At 37.4% G+C, this 27,573-nt stretch overlaps 4 protein-coding genes across 4 annotated transcripts; all 4 read right to left on the bottom strand.

Annotated features, from left to right (window-relative positions):
• Window positions 1–10,773: 10,773 nt before the first annotated feature.
• Window positions 10,774–11,409, bottom strand: LOC139125942 (uncharacterized). The gene has a single exon (XM_070692017.1). It carries the CDS (start codon window positions 11,407–11,409, stop codon window positions 10,774–10,776), a length of 636 nt encoding a protein of 211 aa, XP_070548118.1.
• Window positions 11,410–11,581: 172 nt separating this feature from the next.
• On the bottom strand, window positions 11,582–12,682 carry LOC139125941 (uncharacterized). Its single transcript, XM_070692016.1, has one exon. It carries the CDS (start codon window positions 12,680–12,682, stop codon window positions 11,582–11,584), a length of 1,101 nt encoding a protein of 366 aa, XP_070548117.1.
• Window positions 12,683–12,756: 74 nt separating this feature from the next.
• On the bottom strand, window positions 12,757–14,061 carry LOC139125939 (uncharacterized). The gene has a single exon (XM_070692015.1). It carries the CDS (start codon window positions 14,059–14,061, stop codon window positions 12,757–12,759), a length of 1,305 nt encoding a protein of 434 aa, XP_070548116.1.
• A 126-nt stretch (window positions 14,062–14,187) lies between these two features.
• On the bottom strand, window positions 14,188–14,952 carry LOC139125938 (uncharacterized). Its single transcript, XM_070692014.1, has one exon. The coding sequence runs from the start codon at window positions 14,950–14,952 to the stop codon at window positions 14,188–14,190; it is 765 nt and encodes a 254-aa protein (XP_070548115.1).
• Window positions 14,953–27,573: the final 12,621 nt, after the last annotated feature.

The following is a 27,573-nucleotide window of genomic DNA, read 5'->3' as shown; positions in this document are numbered from 1 at the left end:
ATATACTGTATTCAAACCTTCAAGATTGAAACTTTGAAATTCCTATCTTACAACGAACATGTCAACAATTTCATTAAAAACACAGAATATGGACTGTTAAGGACTGGTCAGTTCTTCAGCCTGGGGGTGGGGGCGGTTGATTCATGGGGGGGGGGGTCACCCTGTTTTTGAATTTGGTGATAGGGGGGGTCACCATGTTTTTGAAATGCCCAATAGGGGGGGTCAGTGTGTTTTTGAATTTTGAACCGGCTCATCATTGCCTAAAATGCTAGTGTCAGCCACAAATTTCATCATTCAGTTGTATTTTTCGTCGCGCCCTTCGGGCGCGTAACTTTATTAATCAGTCATATTTTCAGCACGCCTAACTTTAACATATCAAGCATACATACATCAGAGATATCTGTATGTTCAATATTTTTCAGCGTGCTCTTCAAGCTCAATACTTTAATATATCAGACATTTTTCAGCATGCCCTTCAGGTGCATGACTTTAATATACAAGGCATATATATCATAGATATCAGGATGTTTCATATTTTTCGGCGCGCCCTTCGGGCGCCATACTTTAATAAAATAGAGATATCTTTATGTTTGCTAAGTGAAAGTGTACCATTATGAAATCTGCATTTCATATGAAAAGGATGACAAATTCCTGATACTTTTCTGTTCTCTCTATGAGAATTCAGTATGAGAAAGCAACATGCACAAATATTTCATAATATATATTTGATACAGTGACTTATTTTAGAGATAGAAAAATGACAAGATATCTTTCCTTCTCATTGATGCAATTATTTTCCTTTGTTTCACAGGTTTTCTGTAGAAAGATGCTTTTTATGAACAAAATAACAGTCAAAAAAGCAGTTTTTGTCATTATTAGCTGTGCTTTTATGGTTTCAATGTTACAAGAAAAGGTCCTCTCAGACACTGTACACATCAAATTTGGCTAAAAAAGCTCTCTATGGCTCCTCAGGAGATTTAATTGGATGGTTGGCAAGTTTTAACACCCATCAAAGTTTTTGATTCACTGCTTTTTCCTCTTTGATATTAATGATTGACATCCATTTCTGTACAACAGTTCAGGACATCTGGTTAAGCATAGAAAGTGTGATATATTCACAGCTCATTCAAAATACAGCTCATTCAAAATGTACTGTATTCAGACTTTAAGATTGACACTTTGAAATTCCTATCTTACAACTGACATGTCAACAATGTCATTAAAACATAGAATGACTATATAAAATATAAATATATGTAAAATGTTAAATAATATATATATATATATATATATATATATATATATATATATATATATATATATATATATATATATATATATATATATATATATATATATATATATATATATATATATATATATATATATATATATATATATATATATGTAGATGAAAGTCCGGAGCTGGACCTATAGCTCTAGTTCAACTATTGAGCACTCTGCCAGTCCGATGAAGACATCAATCTACGTCCTGCTCGTATATATATATATATGTATATATGTAATATGTATATATATATATATATATATATATATATATATATATATATATATATATATATATATATATATATATATATATATATATATATATATATATATATATATATATATATATATATATATATATATATATATATATATATGTCCACTTTGTTTTACCTATGTCGCGCGGGGGGGGGGGGGTCACCCTGTTTTCGAAATTTGGAATAGGGGGGGTCACCCTGTTTTCAAAATTTGGAATAGGGGGGGTCAGCCACTTTTTGACGTCAGCAAAAAATGGAATAGGGGGGCCAGCCACTTTTTGACGTCAGCAAAAAATAATCCACCGCCCCCCCCCCCCCCCCGGCCGAAGAAACTGACCAGTCCCTAAATATAAATGTATGTAAATATAATTTATATATATATATATATATATATATATATATATATATATATATATATATATATATATATATATATATATATATATATATATATATATATATATATATATAAAAGGGGTATTGAATTCCATGTGGTAGCAGGGTATTTCGGTTGCTCGTAAACTTTGAACGAGTCTTCCGGAGAGAACACTATTCTTTTGGTAATTTTTCGTCAAGACCAAGCGTAACAACAAACCGTAAAGATGGGCATTGATGTACAACTTTGGAGAGTGCGAATTGGCGTGTTTTGCAACCCTCTTCTTGGAAGGGCGTTGAATGCCGTGGTGACGTTTCCACACGTTATGCAGAGTGGCCACCTGGGCTTGATTCGTTGTGCCGCGTTACGGCAACTTTATTCATCATTGAACTGACGTTGTTGGCAGGGTATGCGTTGTCAAAAGTAGACACAACCAAGCCTGTGGACTTTCCTGCTCATGAAGATTCCAATATTTACATGGAATACGAGAAGTTCGCAAATTTCGACCAGATCCATGTCACCGGCGTTGTTGTCTCTGAAGGATTACAAGGTAACTTTACTAATGTATTTGTAGAGCTGTTGCTGACTATGAGTGGCGATATCGAACTCAATCCTGGACCTCCAAGCAGACAAAGCAGACGAAACTTACAGATTGCACAAGTCAGAGAGAATTGAGATCGAATTCAACTACTAATGCGATTGAACAAGAGGTAAGCTTTATGCACGACATCAGTTTGACAGATATTGTACGTGAAATTCGAGAACTCGAAACAGACCTAAAGCGACAAATCGATTCATCTGTTCACAACGTCCAAGATAGAGTTGACGAATTAAAGGAAGAAGTTGCTAGTATGCGAAATGAATTAAAACAAAATTATCAAGAAACTGTGAGACTGACAGAAGAAAATAAAAGGTTAAAGGACAGTTTAAGTCTATATCAAGAGAACTCGATGATGTCAAAGGCCGGTTGAAGCGAGACAATCTCCTGTTTCACAACATCGAACAATCCAACAATGAGACCTGGGAAGATTCTGAAAACAAAGTGAGAAGTTTTATATCAGAGAAACTAGACATGGATGGAAGCAACCTTGAATTTGACAGAGTCCATCGTCTGACCAACGCTAGATCTCGTCCACAGCCAATCATTGCCAAATGTGCACGTTTCAAACAAAGAGAACAAGCTTTACAGAGAGCACGATAGGCCTTGAAAGACACTAACTTCAAGATTTCTGAAGATTTTTCTCCTATGGTGCGAGAGACAAGGAAAAAGTTGGGTCCGTTTCTTCAGAAAGCAAGACAAGAAGGGAAACGTGCCTATCTGAATTTTGACAAGCTCAAGATCGATGGAACTCTGTATATATTCGATGAATCTGTGAATGATATACGCGTTCTTCGCAAGAATCGCGATCGCTAGGGATCAGGCCGAAGCCAAACGTCACAGCATTTATGTACAGACACGAGAAATACCAGCCTACAGCCTGAAAATGTGAACAAAGATACTACGAAGTCTGTTAGGGACACAAAGTTTATTTGTTGGAACATTAATGGTTTGATGTCAAAATTCTCAGATATTGACTTCATGTCATATCTAACCAGATCAGACTTTGACATTTTATGCCTGACAGAAACCTGGGCTCGTACTCAGAATCAGTTTGACATTCCAAATTATGTATCTGTCAATTTAGTGAGAAAAAAGATCTCACAGATGGGTAGATTTTCAGGTGGTATCTCGATCTTTGTAAAGAATACTATTTGTAAAAGTATTCAACAGTTACCAAGCACGTCAGAGGATTTTCTATGGGCAAAGTTGTCTTTACAGGATGGCTATTTAATTAATTCAGTGTTAATTTGTGTTGTTTATTTATCGCCAGAAGGCTCATCACAGTATGCAAATGTGGAAATGTTTCAAGTGCTAGAAAATGAACTTGCTTATTTCTCAGCCATTCAAAAAGACTGTCCTGTTATTATATGGGTGATTTTAATGCCCGTACTGGCTGTCTCTCCGATACCATGGAGTGTGATATGAGATTTTTACCAGTCGATGATTGTGATGTAGATCCACCCTTGCCGACTCGTGAGTCACAGATTCTACTGTCAATGAATATGGTAAACGTTAATTGGATTTTTGTAAATGTACCGATTTTAAAATCGTCAATGGCAGATATTTCAAAGACCATGGAAGTGGTGGTTACACATATATTACAAGAAATGAATGGGAGTGTATAGATTATCTTTTGCTATCTTGTCAAGATCTTCACTTATTGTCAGATATGCATATTGATACAAGAGTCGAGTCAGACCACCAACCATTAGTCTTCCAATTGGATTTGTCACCACGTGTTAATACAAAACTGGTTAGTTCTGAACACAGCAATGTTAACAATGCAACCATGTTCAGTTGCAAATGGAATGATAATCTGCGTACCTCTGTCAATAATTTTTGGAGAAGTGCCTCCACAAATGCCATTGTGACTGAAATTAATGGGTTTATCGTTGATGGGAATATTCAAAATGCTGCCATTTGTCTGAGGGACACAATCCATAAATCACTTGCCTGCATGAAGAAAAATGTTACGATTAAAAAAGGTCACAGACGGAACAACTGGTGGGATGACGAGTGTTGTGAATTTAAAATGAAAGTTACGAATGCTCTTAAAATCCATAAGGTTAGTCCTACTTCTACCACATTTGACGACTTTAAAGCAAGTCAACGTTCTTATCATAACTTGTTAAAACAAAAAAAGAAAAGCTATGAAGTATTGAACCAGAGAAGATTTGCTGAAGCTGCGCAAGATTCAAATTCAAAGAGGTTTTGGTCCATGTTGAGACCTTACTCCCCAGGTCCTCCAGACACCATTACTGCAAAGGAATGGATCGATTACTTTTCTGTTTTATTTAACACACCTGGCAATTTACATAGTGATTTTCAAGATTTTTATAAGGAAGTTGATGAGTTTGTAAATGATTCTTTTTCATTACACAATGCTGTAAATACTGATAATGAAGACATAGATATTGATATCAGTGTTCTTGATTGTGAAATCACACCTGACGAAGTAGAATCTGCCATTAACAAACTTAATTAGGTAAAGCTGCAGGGGTTGATGGTATTCCTGTAGATTTTTTTAAAACCTCTTGTGGAGAATTCAGAGTGATTTTGTTAAACTTGTTCAACGGAAATCTCAATGCAGGTGTTTTCCCCGAAGAATGGGTCATTGGTATGATTGTCCCTCTTTTTACGAAAGGGGCGCACGATTCTGTCTGTAATCACAGGGGTATAACTTACTTCCTATATAAGTAAGATTTTTTGTAATGTTATTTTTAAGCGTTTAACAAAGTTTGTTGAACTTAACTGTCCAATTACGGAAGCCCAGGCTGGTTTTAGAGAGGGTCACAGCACTGTTGACAACATTTACATCTTAGACTCGGCTATCTGGAAATATTTGTGTAAACATAAATCACGTCTTTACTGCGCTTTATCGATTTCGAAAAAGCATTCGATAGGATAGATCATAACTCCTTATTTTACAAACTCTTAAAACTAGGTATGAAAAGTAATATGTTAAAAGTATTAAAATCAATGTACAAAACTGTCAAATCATGTGTTAGAACACCTCATGGGATTACAGAATTTTTCCAGTGTACTTATGGTGTTCAACAAGGCTCTGTATTATCTCCTCTTCTGTTCAACCTTTTTATTGATGACATAGGTGAAGCTCTTAAGAATGGAATGTATAATGGTATCTATGTAGGAATGTTGAAGCTTTTGTATCTCTGTTTTGCTGACGATTTATCCGTCACAAGTAGTTCTGTAATTGGATTACAAAGGCAACTCGACAAATTGAGCCTTTATTGTAACAAGTGGAAGTTAAGAGTTAACGTATCTAAGACCAAAATTGTGGTATTTAGGAATGGAGGGAGGTTAAGAAATTATGAAAATTGGAAACTTGATGGGGTGCACGTTGAAACTGTGTCGTATTTTAACTACCTTGGCCTGACCTTGTCATGTTATGGAATTTGGTCAAAGGCACAGGAAAACTTAGCTAAACAAGGTAGAAAGGCTATGTACAGTATTAAAAGTTATCTTAGTAAATTTAAAAATGTAAATATTAATTTAGCTTTACGTATTTTTGACTGTAAAATCCTTCCGATACTTATGTACGGAAGCGAGGTTTGGGGATATCATGATGGAAATGATGTTGAAAGGGTTCATACAGAATTTTGTAAACACATTCTAAAGGTCAGTTCAGGTGCAAGCAATCTTGCTGTCCTGGGTGAACTTGGTCGACAATCTTTGAAAACACTCTGCCTTCCACGTATTATGAAGTATTGGTTGAAATTACTTCACAGTGATAATAATAGTTACATTAGACAATGTTACAACTATCAATATGAAATGGCTGAGAAGGGCTACCACTGTTGGGCCAAAAAGGTCAAAGAGCTTTTGTTCAATTTTGGTTTTGGCATAGCATGGGATATGCAGACTGTAGGCAATGAATTAGTTTTCATTTCTACTTTTAAACAGAGGTGCCTTGATATCGGTAGTCAACTATGGTCATGTGATCTAGCCAACTCCTCAAAGCTGGACTCATATCGGGTTTTTAAAAAATATTTGACTTTCGAAAAGTATTTTAGTAGTGTAAATGTTGAAATATTTAGAACAGCTCTTTGTAGATTAGAATTTCTAACCATAACCTGCTTATTAAAAGTGGCCGTTGTGAAGGTCTAGCCAGAGAAAATAGAATATGCCAGTTATGTAATTTGCAATGTGTTGAAACAGAATTTCACTTCTGCTTTATTTGTCCCGTGTATGACGATTTAAGGAAAAAATTCCTCTCGCCTTTCTTTTATGAACAACCATCAGTGATTAAATATACCAGCCTATTAAATTCCCAGAACCCTCATACTTTAATAAACTTGTCAAAGTTTATTTACCATAGTTTCAAGTTACGAGATGGTCTATTGCAGACAAATTGATATTACACATGGATTTTCTGAATTTTCTCAATTCTTTGTATAATGTAACCATTTTCAAGTAGTAAGCCCCACTGTATCTGTCTGTATATTTATTTTCACTTATTGTATAAAAGGCTGGAGGCCTGCAATACTGAATAAAGAAAAGAAAAAAATAAAAAAAAAAATAATATATATATATATATATATATATATATATATTATTACACACTCTAAGACAGAGAGATTCACGGGAATGCAGACCAGGCATGTCATCGAATATGTCTTCTGACCTCCAAAGTGCAGGTCTCGAGGGGGTATGCTACTCGCTACTATAATTCAAACGTAAATACAACAATTTACAGGCACTTATCTATTTAAGAAACCATTGCAAAGACTATTACACACCCAGAAATGTCACACACACACGTATACAGACACACACACACACAATAACATACATGGACGTAGTATGTCCTTTAGTGCATCAACCGATAAACAGCCCTAGATCAATAAGATAGCGTTATTGACACTGTCTTCCGTTTGGGTAGGAAGCTCGACACGCCACATTTGACAGCAGTAAGACAAGACGGCACCTGGATCTGCGACTTTAGTGATATTAGCATAAAATTTGCATAATCACGTTTCCAACGGGAACTAAAACATCACGTCATTCGCGAGAAAGGCGTTCTAAGAATGTGTGCATGCCCACACTGTAAACATTACCTAAGGAACCGTGACCCAGTACGATCACAGCTTTGTTTTCATGTTCTCATTCGTATTTTTCGTTCCGTCTGTTTGCTTGCCAGGCTCTGTTTGAGTTACACGGTTCTTACTTAATTTCATACTCTCCTGTCAGGAATCTGACTGTCCGCACTTTTAGCCATTTACCAAAAATTTGCAGTTATCTATTATGTCTAATCCATCGTTTTTTTCTGAACGCCGCGCGGTACGGAGCTGACATCATGACATGTAAGCTTATTGTTTGTACTTTGTGGAAGTCTGTGTTGTACAGATTAGCGATAAATGCTCGATCAAGAGTTAGAAAGAGTGTTAACGTTATAGATCATCCGTGTTTTTTATCATAACTATCTATAAGAACTTTCATTTTGAGAATTCAATCTTCAGAAAAAACAGTGACATGTTTTAGAATGGAGATAAACAAAAGCCACTTCCATAATCTACTTCAGACCATACAGAACTGAGAATTTTGACTATTTTGAATAGAGAATGCTTTATTCACACCATAATACTGGCAGACTTCAAACAATTTTAAATGTATGTGTATACCTTAGAGGCACTAAAAACATAAATATTTTAAATCCACATTGAGTATAAGCTCAAAGCAACAAGAGGCTCCTGTCACAAAGATATTACTCTTTAGTTATTGGTGCCTTATATATTTATATGCCTCTGATACATTCAACATTGTAATAACAAATCAAAACAAGATAATTTCAAACATAGACCCTAGGGTCTATCATTCTAAGTATCCTCATAACTATCTTATGGAGCATTTGATAGGCTGTCCGATTTGAACAACAGCTGAAGCTTCCTGATAAGGATAAGGCAGACGATTTTGATACTCCTGTAGATTTCACACTTAACTCTGATATACAGCATATATCTGGAAAATAATGACCAAAAATTTTGATTTTGTTAATCAAAAAATGACAATGTCATCATCCTTTGTCCATGTTTCAATTTTTATTTATGGCTTTTACAGTTCTTTTGAATAATATATGCTATTTTAGTTTTAACAACTTCAAATACTCACAAATTTATGTGCACCTCTCTCAGTTGGTGGAAATTCACATTATTATATATAATATAATAATCCATTGTGGTATAAGTGCTTTTGAAATATTAGTTTAAATCAGGTAACTCAGAATATCTGTAGCTGAATTTGACAATTTTGCCTTTTCGCATTTGATTCTGTGACTGCCATCAATAAAAAAGAAAGAAAACAGGGCAGTCATGTTGAGGGCGCTGCACAGGCAAGCACCATTTCACCTCTTTCCTTGCGGACAAAGCCGCCTCTAAGAAATTAGTTCTATTTTCGATATGGGTTTCGATGTGTCAGATTCTCATTTTTACTCAGAGATTGACGCTTGAACTTGAATAAGAATTTTTCCGAAACAGATTGTCGTACTTCGTAACTTAATCCGTGTCAAAGATGATACACGTGGTTTACTTCAGATTTGTACTGTATTGCTACGCTTTTGCCACTACGGGACAGAGAAAGCTGAAGAAACTTTGCACTCGTCAAACTTTCTCCTCGTATCAGAATTGTCCTGATTCCAAGGCCTTACAGGTCGCCAGCGAGGTAAATATACATTTCATGTGGTATTTGTCATGAATAGAATTTTACCTACAGTGTATTTTCGCTCAGAATTTACTAATTTGAGTCTTGACTTCATCGTGAATTAGCCAGACAAGTACAGTGTATATGATCCATGCACTTGACTGTTCGATCCTTTGTCTGATCAAATTACAAGACTTCGTTTGCAAATCAGTTTTCAACGAAATCATCTTCGCTTTCCTTTGATTGTACTTTAATTAGTATGTTTTTGACACATCGTATTTTCGCATTGTATTCCAGTTTTTACGGTCTTTTATGGTCTTATATTTCTGGTACTTCGAAACGTGTAGACATCACTTTCAACGGTACAATCGTCTATGTACAACTTAGTGTTTGTCATCGTAATAAACAGAAGTGACATCAGATCAGTATACAAGAACTCGTCTCAGACTTGTTTTATTCGATAAGGCTTTGGCAATCACAGTAAAAACTCGCTGGCGACCTGTAAGGCCTTGGAATCAGGACAATTCTGATACGAGGAGAAAGTTTGACGAGTACAAAGTTTCTTCAGCTTTCTCTGTCCCGTAGTGGCAAAAGCGTAGGAATACAGTACAAATCTGAAGTAAACCACGTGTATCATCTTTGACACGGATTAAGTTACGAAGTACGACAATCTGTTTCGGAAAAATTCTTATTCAAGTTCAAGCATCAATCTCTGAGTAAAAATGAGAATCTGACACATCGAAACCCATATCGAAAATAGAACTAATTTCTTAGAGGCGGCTTTGTCCGCAAGGAAAGAGGTGAAATGGTGCTTGCCTGTGCAGCGCCCTCAACATGACTGCCCTGTTTTCTTTCTTTTTTATTGATGGCAGTCACACTCCCCCTTGAAAATCACTTTGATTTTCCAACACAAACTGACAAACTACATGACAGTGAATTTTTTCAAACTTGATGCAGCCAGAGATCTGTCTGGCTCCCACTCACTGTGAGTTAACTTACCTTAAAATTCATCCTGGTCAGCGTTCTCAATGAGTAAAACAAGCTTATGTATGGGTCTTTCTAAAATTACCTCTTTGTTCAATCTCTTACCTTGTTTCGATAGGTGACGATCACCCATGAGAATTTTCACGCGACGGATCAAACCGTCATCATCACATAGAGTTTCAATCACTCTTGCTAACTTCCACTGATTTCTGAAAGTATCATCCTCCCTAAGGAGCACTACATCTCCTACCTTGAGATTTCTTTTCGTGTCTTGCCACTTCTTTTTGGCTTGAAGGTTCAACAAATATTCCTTCCGCCATCTTGACCAAAATACATTTGCGAGATACTGGACTACGCGCCATCTCTTTTTGGCGTACAAGTCTTCTTTGACGAAATTCCCTGGAGGTGGTAGAATCACATCCGATTTCATGGTCAAGAGTTGGTTTGGGGTGAGAGGTGTAGGTCCAGTAGGATCGTTCAAGTTCTCCACAGTCAATGGCCGACTGTTTACAATTGCCATGGCTTCGTACAGGAATGTGCAAAGAGCCGAGGTGTTTAGTCTTGTTCCATTTTGGTCCAAGATCCTGCTAACACGCTTCTGACTGATTTTATCTGGCGTTCCCAGACACCACCATGTGGCTAGCATGGGGAGAGTTGAAGATGAAATCACACTGACGTCTGGATAACTCATCCTTAATCTTTCCTTCATCCATGGACTGTAATCCAACTTGAAGCTCATTTTTGGCTCCCACGAAGTTTGATCCTCGATCACAACGTATGTGTCTCACAGGACCTCTGATTGCGATAAAGATACGAAGACAATTCAGAAATGCATCTGTTGTCATTTCTTCCAAGATTTCGGTGTGTATGGCTCTCAGTGATAAACACGTAAAAATGATACCATATCGTTTTACCTCACTACGACGTTCCTTGACGATGAAAGGACCAAAGCAATCCATACCACAGTATGTGAATGGAGGTGAAGGTTCAAGACGATCCTTTGGCAAATCTGCCATTCTTTGAGTGTTGGCCTTTCCTCTGAACTTTCTACATTGAACACATTTGTAGATAAATGATTCGACTGCAGAACTACAACTTACTATCCAGAATCCACTTGATCTGATTTTGTTTACTGTCATGCCGCGACCCTGGTGGGCTACTTGTTCATGACACCATTTGATGATCAGTGTTGTAACATGACTCCTACGAGGAAGGATGACAGGATGCTTGACGTGGTCAGGCATCGGAGATCTGTCAAGTCTCCCTCCAACTCTGAGTATCTGCTTGTCGTCTAAATATGGGCTCAACGGGAGCAAATGACTATTCCTCTTCACTATCTTGGTCTCTTGCCTTCTAGGGTAGGCTTCTTCAAAGCATGTATTTCTTCAACAAACACTTCTTGTTGAGTCCACTTGACTATTGCCATGGTTGCTTTCTGTTTAGCTTTCCTGGCGTAGCACTTTCTTGGTTTCTTTTCTTGGCGATGTATCTGTACAATACTGCAACCGCAGTTATTGCTCTATTCCATTTTGAAAATCTTTCTATACGCTCTATCATTGATGAAAATGTTTGCTGTGTAGTCGCTAACGTTCTCGTAGTCTTTAACTCTGGATCGTCTGCAGGAATATCCCTACTCGTATGGCTGGGTGCGGGAAATTCCTTGTCCCATAGAAAGGTTGGTCCCTTGAACCAATTCGAATGTATCATGTCGTTTACACCAAGTCCACGAGATGCATGGTCTGCTGGGTTTTCCTTGGTGCTGATATAATGCCATTGCTCTGGCTGAGATGATTCTTTGATTCTTTGTATGCGATTGGCCACAAATATGTGAAAGCGACGTGCATCATTGTTCAGATAGTCGAGAACTATCTTCGAGTCTGTCCAGAAGAAGTTCTCAATGGTTTCGTAGTCTAATTCCTTATTCAAGAAGTTACTGACTTGAACTGAGACGAGCGCTGCTTGAAGCTCTAATCTTGGAATTGTTACGGGTTTCAAGGGGGCAACTCTCGACTTCCCCATCACGAGTGAACAATGAATGTTGTCCTTACAATCGACAAGCCTTAAATAGGAGCTTTGTCCATAGCCTTTCAGGCTTGCATCCGAAAAATGGTGGAGCTCAATCTTCTTAACAGTTCCAAAACTGTCTGGTTTGAAACATCTTCTTATCTGAAGTTCATCTAATTCTCGAAGTTCAGAAAGCCATGATTCCCACTTCGGTCGTAAGTCATCTGGTAAGGGGTCATCCCATTCTGTTCCCTTCTTACACATTTCTTGTAGGATTCGTTTTCCTCGAAGTACGAAAGGGGCGAGAAAACCGAGTGGGTCGAATACTGAGGCTACCGCAGATAATATTCCGCGTCGAGTAGAAGTATGCTCCTTAACAACAGGCGAGAAGTGGAATGTGTCTGACTCAGCACACCACTCAATTCCCAGAGCTCTCTCTATGGGAAGTTCATTGAAGGACAAGTCTAGATCCTTGACATTCTTGGCGCGCTCTGATATGGGTACAGATTCCATTGTGGTTCTGTCATTCGATATGAATTTGTGTAATCGAAGATTTCCTTCTGCACACAGGTTGCGAACATTCTTAATTAGTTGAATGGCTTCTTGTGGGACTCTAAACTTTCGAGTCCATCGTCTACATAGAAATTTCTGGAGACAAAGTTGACTGCTTTCTCTCCGTATTGAGGATTATCCTTTGCCACTTGTTTAAGTCCATAGTTTGCGCATCCTGGCGAGGATACAGCGCCGAAAAGGTGAACTTTCATCCTGTATGTGGCTGGTTTAGAGTCGAAATCACTATCTTTCCACCAAAGGAATCGAAGATAGTCTCTATCATCTTCATTTACTCTAAATCTGTGGAACATCCGTTCAATGTCACACATAATAGCCACATTTTCCTTTCGAAATCGGCAAAGTACACCAATCAGGGGGTTCATCTGGTCTGGTCCCTGTAGTAAGTGGTCATTAAGGCTGGTTCCTCTAAATCGTGCACTGCAGTCAAATACGACACGAATCTTGCCAGGTTTTTTGGGGTGGTACACACCGTGGTGGGGTATATACCATGTTGATCCATCCTCCTGCTCTTGTTCATTAACTAACTCTGCATCTCCCGCTGTGATGATATCTTGCATGAATTGCATGTAGTCATTTCGGTATTTAGGATTCGACTTGAATCGACGTCTAAGGTACTGCAGTCGTTGTTCTGCCATCGATTTATTGTTCGGAAGTGGTGGTTTGTCTCGTTTAAATGGAAGGGGCATGGTATAGAAACCGTCCGTCTCTTTGGAGATGCTATTTTCAATGATCCTCATGAAACGAATGTCCTCCTGTGACATGGTAACATCTTCAGCTCGGGTTTCGTTAAAGTCTGATTCGAGTATTTTCACAATGTCCGAAGGTTCGATGAACTGTTCTCTTGCTGAAGTCTTAAAGGCATAGCAAACGTCCTGCGGAAGATGCCCGTCCGTGTTGACACTGGGTTGCATGTTATCTGGTATTGTCTTCGTAAGTATTCGATGAGTTACACTGAAAACATCTTTATCATCCTCAGACTGTGTTAGTTGTCCAACGATGCTCCATCCGAGGTCCGTTTCTACTGCGAATGGCTGATTGCCCTCCCCGGTAATGCAGCTGCGAGGTGCCAGGGCCTGTGGGCAATCATAACCGATCAGTAGACCTACTTCGCATTTCTTCAAAGGCTGTACGAGATGAGCAATTTGTCTGAGATGAGGCCATTCGTTGGCAATATCAGGAGTGGGTATGTGTGATTCCTCTACGGGAATATAATCAAGTGAATATGTTGTAGGTAATGATATCACTGTGTGTGAATCAAATCCACGAACTCTGAGGTACGAATATCGTCGACAAGTTACTGCTCTGTTGCTTGTCGTCATAGTGGTTAATCTGAGATTAGTCGGTTCTGATGCTGTGTTCAGCTGTTGTCCAATGTGATTGAGTACGAAAGTAGTATCTGACTGGGTATCCAACAGTGCATATACTAATATTTCTTTATTGGTTCCTCATGGCTTGATATCCACACAGGGAACAATCATTGACGAAATGGGTTTGCCTTGAGGACGAGTGACGCCATAGCAACCGGCTTTCTTTGTTTCACCATTATCCTCCTTGTCAGGATCTTGCACTTGAGCAACATCATCTGCTTCGTTCGTGCGGGGCTTCGTCTTTGGAATGGACATTTTCTCTTCACTGTGCAAGCTGGTTGGATGCTTCTTACCGCATTTCTTACACTTGCAGCGAGCAGGGCAGTTCCTTGATACATGACCTTTACCCAAGCAACCAAAGCAATAGCCACCTTTCTTGACAAAATCTTGCCTTTCTGTCATTGGCTTTGCTTTGAATGCTTCACATTCTTGGATGGTGTGTCCATTTTTCTTACAGAACTGACATGATTCAGTATCTGTTGTCGGCTTTGATGAAGTGGATAAAGTGTGTCCACCTGGTTTTCGCTTTCTGGTCGTGCCATTTGAAGTTCCTTGTTGATCCTTGTCCGTTGATGGTCTCAGAGATCCAAGTGATGTTAATGGATCACATGCAATATCTGCCTCTTCCTGTATGAACCCAACAAAGTTCTCAAATGGCGGGTACGTATTTGTAAGTTTCTTTACCCTTGCGACCACTCGACTCCATCGAGTAACAACCCAATCGGGTAGCTTTTGGAGCATTTTTCTGTTTTCTCTCACATCATTCAAGACTGCTAGGTCTGGTATATCTTTCATGGCTACTTGACACTGCTTGAGAAAGTCTGAAAATTTTCGCAGTGCCATGCTGTCCTTGCCTGAAATTCTTGGCCAGGTTTCTATTTTGTTTCTGAAAGCTTCTGTTACTGTGAATGGGTTTCCATACCTTTCGTTGAGAATAGCCTTAGCTTCTTCGTATGCCTGTTCGCTTCTTAGGAGAAAGCATCCTCCTACGGCTTCTTTGGCTGGGCCTCCTAGATATTTTTTCAAGTAGTGGATTCTTTCAAGAGGTGGTACGCCGCGTAATTCAACTAAGGTGGTAAAGGATGATAACCAATCTGGATAGGCTAACGGGTCTCCTGTGAATATTGGTGGTTCAGGTGTTGGCAGTCGGCTCAATGATACAGAATTGTCCTGATTCCAAGGCCTTACAGGTCGCCAGCGAGTTTTTACTGTGATTGCCAAAGCCTTATCGAATAAAACAAGTCTGAGACGAGTTCTTGTATACTGATCTGATGTCACTTCTGGTTTATTACGATGACAAACACTAAGTTGTACATAGACGATTGTACCGTTGAAAGTGATGTCTACACGTTTCGAAGTACCAGAAATATAAGACCATAAAAGACCGTAAAAACTGGAATACAATGCGAAAAATACAATGTGTCAAAAACATACTAATTAAAGTACAATCACAAGAAAGCGACAATGATTTCGTTGAAAACTAATTTGCAAACGAAGTCTTGTAATTTGATCAGACAAAGGATCGAACAGTCAAGTGCATGGTGATTGCCAAAGCCTTATCGAATAAAACAAGTCTGAGACGAGTTCTTGTATACTGATCTGATGTCACTTCTGGTTTATTACGATGACAAACACTAAGTTGTACATAGACGATTGTACCGTTGAAAGTGATGTCTACACGTTTCGAAGTACCAGAAATATAAGACCATAAAAGACCGTAAAAACTGGAATACAATGCGAAAAATACAATGTGTCAAAAACATACTAATTAAAGTACAATCACAAGAAAGCGACAATGATTTCGTTGAAAACTAATTTGCAAACGAAGTCTTGTAATTTGATCAGACAAAGGATCGAACAGTCAAGTGCATGGATCATATACACTGTACTTGTCTGGCTAATTCACGATGAAGTCAAGACTCAAATTAGTAAATTCTGAGCGAAAATACACTGTAGGTAAAATTCTATTCATGACAAATACCACATGAAATGTATATTTACCTCGCTGGCGACCTGTAAGGCCTTGGAATCAGGACAATTCTGATACGAGGAGAAAGTTTGACGAGTACAAAGTTTCTTCAGCTTTCTCTGTCCCGTAGTGGCAAAAGCGTAGCAATACAGTACAAATCTGAAGTAAACCACGTGTATCATCTTTGACACGGATTAAGTTACGAAGTACGACAATCTGTTTCGGAAAAATTCTTATTCAAGTTCAAGCATCAATCTCTGAGTAAAAATGAGAATCTGACACATCGAAACCCATATCGAAAATAGAACTAATTTCTTAGAGGCGGCTTTGTCCGCAAGGAAAGAGGTGAAATGGTGCTTGCCTGTGCAGCGCCCTCAACATGACTGCCTGTTTTCTTTCTTTTTATTGATGGCAGTCACACTCCCCCCTTGAAAATCACTTTGATTTTCCAACACAAATTTTCAAACTACATGACAGTGAATTTTTTCAAACTTGATGCAGCCAGAGATCTGTCTGGCTCCCACTCACTGTGAGTTAACTTACCTTAAAATTCATCCTGGTCACCGTTCTCAATGAGTAAAACAAGCTTGTGTATGGGTCTTTCTAAAATTACCTCTTTGTTCAATCTCTTACCTGTTTCGATAGGTGACGATCACCCATGAGAATTTTCACGCGACGGATCAAACCGTCATCATCACATAGAGTTTCATTCACTCTTGCTAACTTCCATTGATTTCTGAAAGCATCATCCTCCCTAAGGAGCACTACATCTCCTACCTTAAGATTTCTTTTCGTGTCTTGCCACTTCTTTTTGGCTTGAAGGTTCAACAAATATTCCTTCCGCCATCTTGACCAAAATACCTTTGCGAGATACTGGACTACGCGGTCCAGTGACTGCCATCAATAAAAAGAAGAAAACAGGGCAGTCATGTTGAGGGCGCTGCACAGGCAAGCACCATTTCACCTCTTTCCTTGCGGACAAAGCCGCCTCTAAGAAATTAGTTCTATTTTCGATATGGGTTTCGATGTGTCAGATTCTCATTTTTACTCAGAGATTGACGCTTGAACTTGAATAGGAATTTTTTAGAAACAGATTGTCGTACTTCGTAACTTAATCCGTGTCAAAGATGATACACGTGGTTTACTTCAGATTTGTACTGTATTCCTACGCTTTTGCCACTACGGGACAGAGAAAGCTGAAGAAACTTTGCACTCGTCAAACTTTCTCCTCGTATCAGAATTGTCCTGATTCCAAGGCCTTACAGGTCGCCAGCGAGGTAAATATACATTTCATGTGGTATTTGTCATGAATAGAATTTTACCTACAGTGTATTTTCGCTCAGAATTTACTAATTTGAGTCTTGACTTCATCGTGAATTAGTCAGACAAGTACAGTGTATATGATCCATGCACTTGACTGTTCGATCCTTTGTCTGATCAAATTACAAGACTTCGTTTGCAAATCAGTTTTCAACGAAATCATCTTCGCTTTCCTTTGATTGTACTTTAATTAGTATGTTTTTGACACATTGTATTTTCGCATTGTATTTCAGTTTTTACGGTCTTTTATGGTCTTATATTCTGGTACTTCGAAACGTGTAGACATCACTTTCAACGGTACAATCGTCTATGTACAACTTAGTGTTTGTCATCGTAATAAACCAGAAGTGACATCAGATCAGTATACAAGAACTCGTCTCAGACTTGTTTTATTCGATAAGGCTTTGGCAATCACAGATTCCATTACAAACAGAGACTTTAGGACCTGGAACATTTTAAACACAATCAAATCAATATATATATGACGACGTTGACCAAACTTTTCATCGCCTTCAGTAACCAAAGAAACTCTACCGAACGCGAGAAATTTTATTTGATTGGTGGTCGACAGAATTTTACTGATTTTACAACCAGTAAAAAAGGTCGAAGTATCTACATGTTGACGTATCGTTTTCCGGACGAGCCTTTCTCTAAAGAGGAATATCAAGAAAAATGGACGTCCCGAAACGCTCAAATCTGTGATTTTTGAAGGGGTGTAATGCCCCTAGAGAAAAAACAAACATCAAATCATTCCGGTCGATCCCTAGCCTGGTTCAGTAAATAAAACACTGAGCAAGTATTTTGATTCAATTGTAGCAATTTAAAACGCCTTAGGGTTTTGAACTATCGACTACCTAATTTGCATATCTATGTCGTCACCGGGGTCGCGCTGACAACGCGACTTGTTTTTGACGTCTCTCCGCATTTTTGAAATGTGTGCCAAGCGTTTTCTCAAAAGTCAACGGACAGATCGGAAAACACCCATAGCAACCACACAAACGATTATGTTGCTCCATCTTTTTTTATAATTTGCTCATCAACAGCGCCATCAGGCAGCCACTTACAGACAACAAAATAAAAAAGAAAGATAAAATACACTAAACTTTAAACAAGCATTAAGCACTCTAAAAATCAAAAATGACAAAAACAATTTCACATGACTTTTAAAAGTTGAATGAAATTCTTCAAAAACATCGACATCGCAAACCTTTTCAATCAGATCATTAAAAAGTCGTGACGTACGTCCAATCAGGTCATTTTTTGTGACATCACTCTACAATAAGGGATGTGTAATAGAGGTCTATATGTCTAGCAGAGTATGTAGGTACGCATAGACCATAAAAACCTGTACAATCTGCAGAGTCATGAGAAGATAAAAGGCATTTACGCACAAACATACAATCAAATACTTTCCTGCGTAAAAACTTAAAAAATTACAGAGCAAGTTATAGTCACAATTACACCAAGATGAAAAGTCACTGTGACATCCCTGTTTATGATGTTAATATCTAAGAAGACGTTTCTGAATTGACTCAATACGGTTTTCCTGACTCTCAGAAATTGAATTGAAAATGACTGTATTATATCTAAAATTGGACGCACCATAGTAATAAACAGGTGTCGAAGGACAGCAACTTGAGTAATCAAATTAAAATTGCGTTTAATGAGACCAATTATGGGATTAGCTTTACCCACAATAGAGTCAATGTGATGAAAAGAGTGAGTTTTGAAATAAAAAATGATACCCAAATCGTTAATGTGATAAACATGATCAAGCAAACAATTATCCACATGGTAATTAAACGTAATAGGTTTCTTTTTAAGGTGATGGTAAGTACCTTACATTTGCTGGCATTCAAATCTAAGCGCCAATTTTTTGACAACGGAACAAGTTTTTCTACAGACTTTTGTAAGTGCTTGCTATTATCGAGAGTTTTAACACGACTGAAAAGTTTGGTATGGTCTGCAAACAGCAAAGACGGAACAGATACAGTCATCGGCAAGTCATTTATGTATAATAGAAAAAGTAAAGGCCCAAGAATGGAACCTAACCTTGTGGCACATCGGATGTTATCTGACAACAAGTCGACGCTGCTCCATTTACTAGGACACATTGCTGTCTATTATTCAATTAACATTTTAACCATTTCAGAATATTCTGATGAATGCCAAAAAAAACTGTAATTTGTAGAGCAGGAAAACGTGATCAACTCTATCAAATGCCTTGCTGAAATCTGTATAGATAATATCAAGTTGTTGTTTACTTTCTATTGCTCAATAGCATTTTTCACAAGAACAGCAAGATTGGTTGTGCAAGAGCGCTGTCGAACAAAACCATGCTGTTTTGTTGTGATAACTGGACTAACACGAGTATAAATATTATCACAGATTAGCCTTTCAAACAATTTGCTATAGTTGGAAGCAGTGAGACTGGCCTATAATTACTGACCTGTTCCCTGCTTCCAGACTGGTGTATTGGTATTACATTTGTCCTTTTCCAGATGTCAGGAAAACGCTGTTGAGAGAGTGATGTTACAAATAGCCTCCAAACTGGGACTGTTACTCCAATTGAACATTTTGATAAAACATGATTACTAATATTATCAGCACCCTGGGCCTTCTTAACATTAATGTTCGACAACAGGTCATACATCTGTTCTGTACTGATTTCAAAATTTTGCATAACCTTGTCAGAAAATTGTGGTCCATCAAGGTTGGTAACATCAAATGTGTGGTCTGACTTAATAAAGACAATTCAAAGTAGCTGTTGAAGAGCTCAGCCTTACTTTTTGATCAATGGCATTAAGATCACCATGTTTCATTACGGGAAAAGAAGTACTATTCGTTGAACGTGCCCTGACCAAGGACCAGAAGCGCTTATCATTATTTAATATATTATCAGCTACCGTATTAATATAAGTTTTGTATTTATTTACTCTTTGACAATTTCTTAAAAGTTGACCTCCTAATACGAAATAACTCAATATATCACATGATCTATCATATTTCAAACGTCTGAATGAATTCTCTTTTTCTCTGAGAGCTGCAATCAGTTCCTTGTCATACCAACAGGAAAGAAACGATTGGCCTGAATAGTGGAATATAGTCCTTGACAGCAGCAGACACTAGGTCATAGAATAAATCGACTGATTCATTAATGTGTGAACCATCGAGTAGACACCAAGGCATCAATTCTAAAACTCTGTTGAGAGCAGAAAAATCTGCCTTTTTGAAGTTGTAAACGAGCCGATTGTCACGAATAGACTTTGACTATATATGTTTGTAACTACAAGAAATTGACTCGTGATCTGATACAAGAACATTTAAACCAGATTGAACATTTGAAATTTGTGATGAGCACAAAATCAAATCCAAAACATGGTTGTTGCAAGTGTTTAACAAATTACACTGGTGAAGATTACAAGAATTTAAAATGACATCAATAAAATAAGTACTCAACGTATCCATAGGAGTGTTGAGGCATGCAGGGCAAAGTTTGTCTAGGTAATGTTGGGAGATTAAAATCTCCCACAATTAAAAGATCACTGGTGGTACGTGTAGCCAGATTCAGAGAATGTGATAAGCCGCGTAAAGTTTGGATGTCAGTATTAGGTGGCCTATAAAGACACAAAGCAGCAAATGTTTCTTCCTCGACAAATCATTTGTACCCAAAGTGCTTCGCCGTCTTCTTGTTCAAGATCAAGACGACGTTAGGCCGGGATATTATCCGATAATAGTAAGAGAACTACGCCACCTCTTTATCAATACGATCTCGACGGAAGATTGTAAAAGGTGGAATATTTAGTTCAGAGTTTACAACAGAGTCGTTTAGCCAAGTTTCTGTAAATGCAAATGCGTTATAGTTCCCAGGGGCTGCAAGATTTAAATGTTTAAGATGGTTCGAATGAGATTATCCAAAGTTACCAACAACTTATACTTAAATTAAACATTGTCTTAGAGACGTTTTGTGGGAAAAATGATTTTAACCGAAATGGGAAACACTGCCCTCACAATTTGCACTATGCAAACATGACGTAAGCTACCATTAATAACTTGCACCACAAGTTTATCCCATTATTACGTGGCCGAGTGACTTTGGTCGTCATCTTTCATTACTGATATTGTTCTTGACGATCGTTGCTAACCGTGTTACTCGTGCGTGTGGTCAGTATTGACGCACATACACGCGAGAGGTATGTCATGATTCGGCATACATTTAATCATTATAATTCCACATGGAAACAATGTTCTACAATGTTCGGTTATCTACCGAGGCCGTGTTCACAAAAGAAGTTAGGGGGCTGGAGGAATTCAGGGTAGATTCGAAAGTTTTGGGGTAGTGGAGGGGGGACTTGAAAGTTTTGCTCCGCCTATAGGGGACATAGAAATGTTTTAGTTCCTCTTTGTTACGATGGGCAATTCAAATTCAATGAAAATTTTATAACATCTTAATGTCACTCAATTGTTTAATTTTTAAATAATTCAAGAATATCCAGAACCATTTTGTCGCATGTCATTGCTTTTTTTCTCGGAAAAATAAAAAATGATGAATTTTCGTACGTAAAAAAATCAAACAAGTAGGACTATTATTGGGCCAAAGCTGCAACGGCTGTCTCCAAACAGACTTAGAATTGTAAACCCACTCGAACCCGTACAATTACCTATACTAATTACTTTGGAATACACGATTCATTGTTGAGATTACTCGTGCCGAAGTGTATGGAAATGATTTCGTTACACGACGTTTGGAGGTTCCGCGTACTGTCTGGAAGCAGCATTTGACCCCGTTATGGCAGTAGAAACTGCACATCTACCGCATGAAAGTATCCACGTGCGTCAAAAGTTGGGCTGCGATGGGGTCGAGATACACAAATAGAAACCAAAACAGATTTTGAAAGGGGTAGAATTACGTGCAGTAATGTCACTGTACGAAAGTCAAATTTTTCATATGCTTTACCTGGGTGGTAACAGTTGACGAAGTACTACCTTTAAACCACATTTGCCGGGTTGCCTAGGCAAACATGGAAAAAAGTGGTACTTCGTCAACTGTTTCCACCCGGAGCATATGACAAATTTGACTTTTCGTACAGTGGATTTTGCTTGCTCACATGAACGAGCACATCGGAGATAGAAGTAAAAAATCTTACGACCTTATGTAGAACGACAAGAGGGTAAATTCACTATTGTTTGAGAAGAGGTGACAAACCTTATATTCTTTTGGTATCTAAAAGGTTTTCAGTATACTTGAATTATGAAAAGTCACGTGTATGCAATTTTTGCCGGAAAATGCTGCAAAAATATCATACAGCAGGAGTTATGAAAAATGCAAAAGTTTACTCATATCACCATTGTGAGAAGACTTGTAATTTTACGAAAGGTAATTCAATCTATTATGATTTGCCGGCAATGTATATTTCAAAAATTGTCTTCCATGAACACAAAATGAGAATATAGTATGACCGTGGTTTGGCAACTTCATTGCTATTTGTGTAATAAATTTTAATGACCTTGTAATAGATCGATTACTTTATATTCAATAATCTTATTCTTCAAAAATTCCCAAGGCGAAGCCAAGCCAGCGGAATTTCACACTACTTAATGCTTTACAACACAGTCAGATATTTGTCGCATCAGTATCTGCAGCAGTTTTCGTCACATTTGATGCAGTTATTTCAGAGTTATATGAGTAATTATAAAACTTCATATAATATGCAAATGAGCTATTTATAAACATGACACTGCTCAATGCTTATCAGTACAGTAAGATATGTACATTTAAGCTGACCAAGAGAATTAGTACTGATTTTGTGGCAATAGATCAGCATGATTTGAAAAACGCGTTTCATTAATCTCATTTACAATACTAATACTTCATTTTTTCGCCAATCAATAGAGATACAGAAATGATTTTGAGATAACTTCATCTTTTAACGTAATTTAACGTCAAATATTACAACAACTAAATCGCACCGTTTTTCGCCTGGCATTATGTTATGCATATTATAAGTGAACTATCACTAGACAAATATAAAGCATTCATAACATTGAATAGTAAAGAAGTAATATTTGTAAAAGCAGACTTCAAGCATTTGCGGTAGAAGTACAGTTGATTGATATAAAAGTCTCTGAATGTCACCATTAGCCAGTCGGCCACCTTCCTCACTGCTACCGCTACCTGCGCTGTGCTAACGATATGGTCAGGTAAGGGCCACCGCTTTAATAAGAATTTTGACAGAATATTAATGTCAGCGGACAGTCACTTGTAGGGAACGGAAAAGTCACCAATAATGTTTTGGTGTTACCGTATTGCTTAAAAATAATTCCCCCAGAGTACTCTGAAACTTAGGCAATCTCTCGAATGATAGAGAGAGGAACTTGTTCATCCTTGCTTTACAATGTATGCTATATTATGTTCGACAACTAAGGTGCGCTCTTATTTGAACTGTAGGTAGACAAACTGGTCCTGCTGGCAGTTTGACACTGCACAGGGTAAATCTTACTTGCCGCAAATGTTGGTAAATAATGTTATTTTTGTAGTAATCATATAAATGATGCGAGTTTTAAGAAAAAAATCCCCTCATCAGTTGAATTAATTGCATTGTTTCAGAATAAATAAAAAGCACTAAACACTGCATTCCTGATTGGAGCTGAAGAGTAGACGCTAATGTTGAAAACCGGATGAAATATCTTCAAGCTGGCCATCCATGAAAGCTTACCTGCTCTCAAAAATTATTTCTCTCGATGGAGACCATCATGCAGTCTTTGATTATCGGTGACTTTTACAAATGCTAGCATACGCAGTCGATTTGTTTGTTCTTGGAACTAATACAGACATGTAATTTTTATTGTTGGTAATCTGCTATTGGTGGATTCCGTACACTGCCTTCTGTAAACACACTCATTGTCATGGCCTGTACGGGAGCTGTTTTCAAACCTACAACGTGTCTCCGAAATGACTTAGATATGGCTCTTTTGTTCGATAGAACTTTAAAATGTACTAAGTTTCTGTTGTAAATCAGCTCTCCCACATTTGTACAGAACATCTTCCAAATATGATGTGTCTTCTGTCGATAGCATATGTCTTTTTCGCATTTCTTGAAAAAAATCAAAAGGATCTTTGCAACTATCTCTTCGTTGTTTCGGAATATTAATTCTTAGGAGATGCTTCATAGTATTAAAGGTATCTGCACATAAGAAACACGAAAGAAAAAGGAAATAAAACAATTATATACAACGTTAAAAGTGTTTTCAGCCAATGACTCCAATTTACAGGACACCAAATATCAATCGATATTTTGGTTAAAATACAGTTCGCGCGACATAAGATGCAAGTAGTACAAACAACAAAATCATTGACAAGTTTCTTCACATATTGAATGGAAAAGTTCGCCGTTTATCGAAACTAATTAACTTCCTTGATTCAAATCACGACATTACACGATACAGGCACCATAATAAATTTATAACAGATATTTAGTCCTTACCGGTTGTAATACTTTGAGATATTTCAACCAATAAAGCAATAAATCGTTCTTCTTTCGTTTTCAAATCATCACCAGTCGACATCGATGGAAGGATAGTTTGAAATGTACTAAGTTTATTTTGTAAATCGGCTCTCCCACATTTGTACAAAACTCTTTCCAAATACGATGTGTCTTCTGTCGATAGTAAAAGTCTATTTCGCATTTCTTGAAAAAGTTCAAAAGGATCTTTGCAACTATCTCTTCGTTGTTTCGGAATATCAATTCTTAGGAGATGCTTCATAGTATTGAAGGTATCTGCACATGAGAACAAGATATGAACTGAATATGCTCACGTGTTTCACAACAGATTCATTAATAGTAGTACGCTTCACAGAAGAATGAGATATATGTTATCACTATATGTAGCAGGTTTGTTTCAACTTCGGACAGTACTCTCACAGTTTAATCACTAATTACAATTTTTTTTAATATGCAAATGAGCTGTTAATTAACTTGGCACTGCTGAATGCTTTATGGGACAAATAGATATCCATCAGATCAACATTTGTAGCATGTTGTATTTAATTTAATGCTGTAATTAACTTGACACTGTTCAATGATTCATAGCACAATTAAATATTTATCAAATCATTATCTGTTGCACGTTTCGCAACATTTTGGGTGCCGAAGTTTTAGAGTTATATACCTAATTACAAATTTTATTAAATATGCAAATGAATCCTTAATTAACTTTACACTACTAAATGCTTTACAACACAGTTAGATATCTGTCGTATCAGTATGTGCAGCAGTTTTCATCACGTTTGATGCAGTTATTTCGGAGTTATATGACTAATTATAAGACTTCATGAAATATGCAAATGAGCTAATTATTAATTTGACACTGCTCAATGATTTTCACTACAATTGGATATTTATCAAATCAACATCTGTAGCAAGTTTCATCAAATTTAACGCTGTAATTTTGGAGTAATATCACTACTTACAAAGGCCATTAAATATGCGAATGAATCCTTAATTAAATTCACACAACTAAATGCTGTACACCACAATAAGATGACTGTCGGATCAGTATCTGCAGCAGATTTCATTATATTTGGTGCGGTTATTTTTGAGTTATATCACTAATTACAAAGCTTCATAAAATATGCAAATGACCTACTCGTTAACTTGACACTGCCAAATGCTTCTCAGTACAATTGGATATTTATCAAAACAATATCTGTACCCAATTTCACTGATTTGGGTGCCGTAATTTCAGAGTTATATACCTAATTACAAAGTTCATTAAATATGCAAATGAACCCTTAGTTAATTTCAAATTACTAAATGCTTTACACTATACAGTTAGATGTCAGTCGGATCAGTATCCGCAGCAGATTTCATCACATTTGGTGAAGTTATATCGGAGTTATATGACTAATTACAAAGCTTCATGAAATATGCAAATGAGCTATTTATTAACTTGACACTGCCTAATGCTTCTAAGTATAGTTAGATATACATCAGATAAATATTTGTCGCAAGTATCATCAAGTTTGGTGCAGTAATTTTAGAGTTATCTCATAATAACAGAAGTTCATTAAATATGCAAATGAGAAGATAATTGACATGACACTCACGTATCATCATAATGTTCTTAGATGTCATCTGTGAAAAGTTTCATGAAATTTTGTGCAGTATTTCTTGACATATGTCTACAATATCATTTCTGTCTCCATAGGGAAACCATTGTACGCAAAAAAAAAAAACAAAAACGGTATTGCACAACTTCATTAAGGTACACGGTCACCGTAAATTTGCATATTCCACAGATGGTAAAGGGGCGGGCTTAGCGTTCTACCCCGTAACACCTGTAGCTGTCGGTCCTCCATATTTGATACGTCAAAGGACATGCAGACGACGCTGATAAGTATACCATGGCTAGTCATGTGGGGCGCCCTTTTTAAAAAGCGGCCATCCGCGTAAAATCTGTGATTGGTTATCAATAAAACAGTGACCGAATACCTTTAATATGCAAGCCACACTAACTAAAATCTAATCAGTTCTTGCAAGCAGCATATGGTACCTGTGTAACAAATCTGACCTGAATCCGTTCAGGTGGTTTTGAGTTATCGTGTAAACAGACAGGCAGAGAGACAGACACACACGCACACACTAACACACACGGACAGACAGACAGACATCGCTATGACATTAGCCCCCGTGTTTACACACGTGAGCCAAAAACGAACAAATAAATCAATAATATACTACATAAAAGCGTTTTCAGCCAATGACTCAAATTTACGGGACACCAAATATCAATCGATATTTTTGGTTAAAATACAGCTCGCGCAACATAAGATGCAAGTAGTACAAACAACAAAATCATTGACAAGTTTCTTCACATATTGAATGGAAAAGTTCGCCGTTTATCGAAACTAATTAACTTCCTTGATTCAAAATCACGACATTACACGATACAGGCACCATAATAAATTTTCATAACAGATATTTAGTCCTTACCGGTTTCAATACTTTGAGATATTTCAACCAATAAAGCAATAAATCGTTCTTCTTTCGTTTTCAAATCATCATCAATCGACATCGATGGAAGGATAGTTTGAAATGTACTAAGTTTCTGTTGTAAATCGGCTCTCCCACATTTGTACAGAACATCTTCCAAATATGATGTGTCTTCTGTCGATA

Source organism: Ptychodera flava (assembly GCF_041260155.1).
Source record: "Ptychodera flava strain L36383 chromosome 3 unlocalized genomic scaffold, AS_Pfla_20210202 Scaffold_26__1_contigs__length_13983176_pilon, whole genome shotgun sequence".
NCBI classification, from domain to species: Eukaryota; Metazoa; Hemichordata; class Enteropneusta; family Ptychoderidae; genus Ptychodera; species Ptychodera flava.
This window is presented reverse-complemented; position numbering and strand designations above follow the sequence as displayed.

Bases quoted from the DNA above. Each gene is read 5' to 3' on its own strand.
- LOC139125942 (XM_070692017.1), bottom strand. From the start codon at position 11,409: ATGCCTGACCACGTCAAGCATCCTGTCATCCTTCCTCGTAGGAGTCAT.
- LOC139125941 (XM_070692016.1), bottom strand. From the start codon at position 12,682: ATGGAATCTGTACCCATATCAGAGCGCGCCAAGAATGTCAAGGATCTA.
- LOC139125939 (XM_070692015.1), bottom strand. From the start codon at position 14,061: ATGACGACAAGCAACAGAGCAGTAACTTGTCGACGATATTCGTACCTC.
- LOC139125938 (XM_070692014.1), bottom strand. From the start codon at position 14,952: ATGGCACTGCGAAAATTTTCAGACTTTCTCAAGCAGTGTCAAGTAGCC.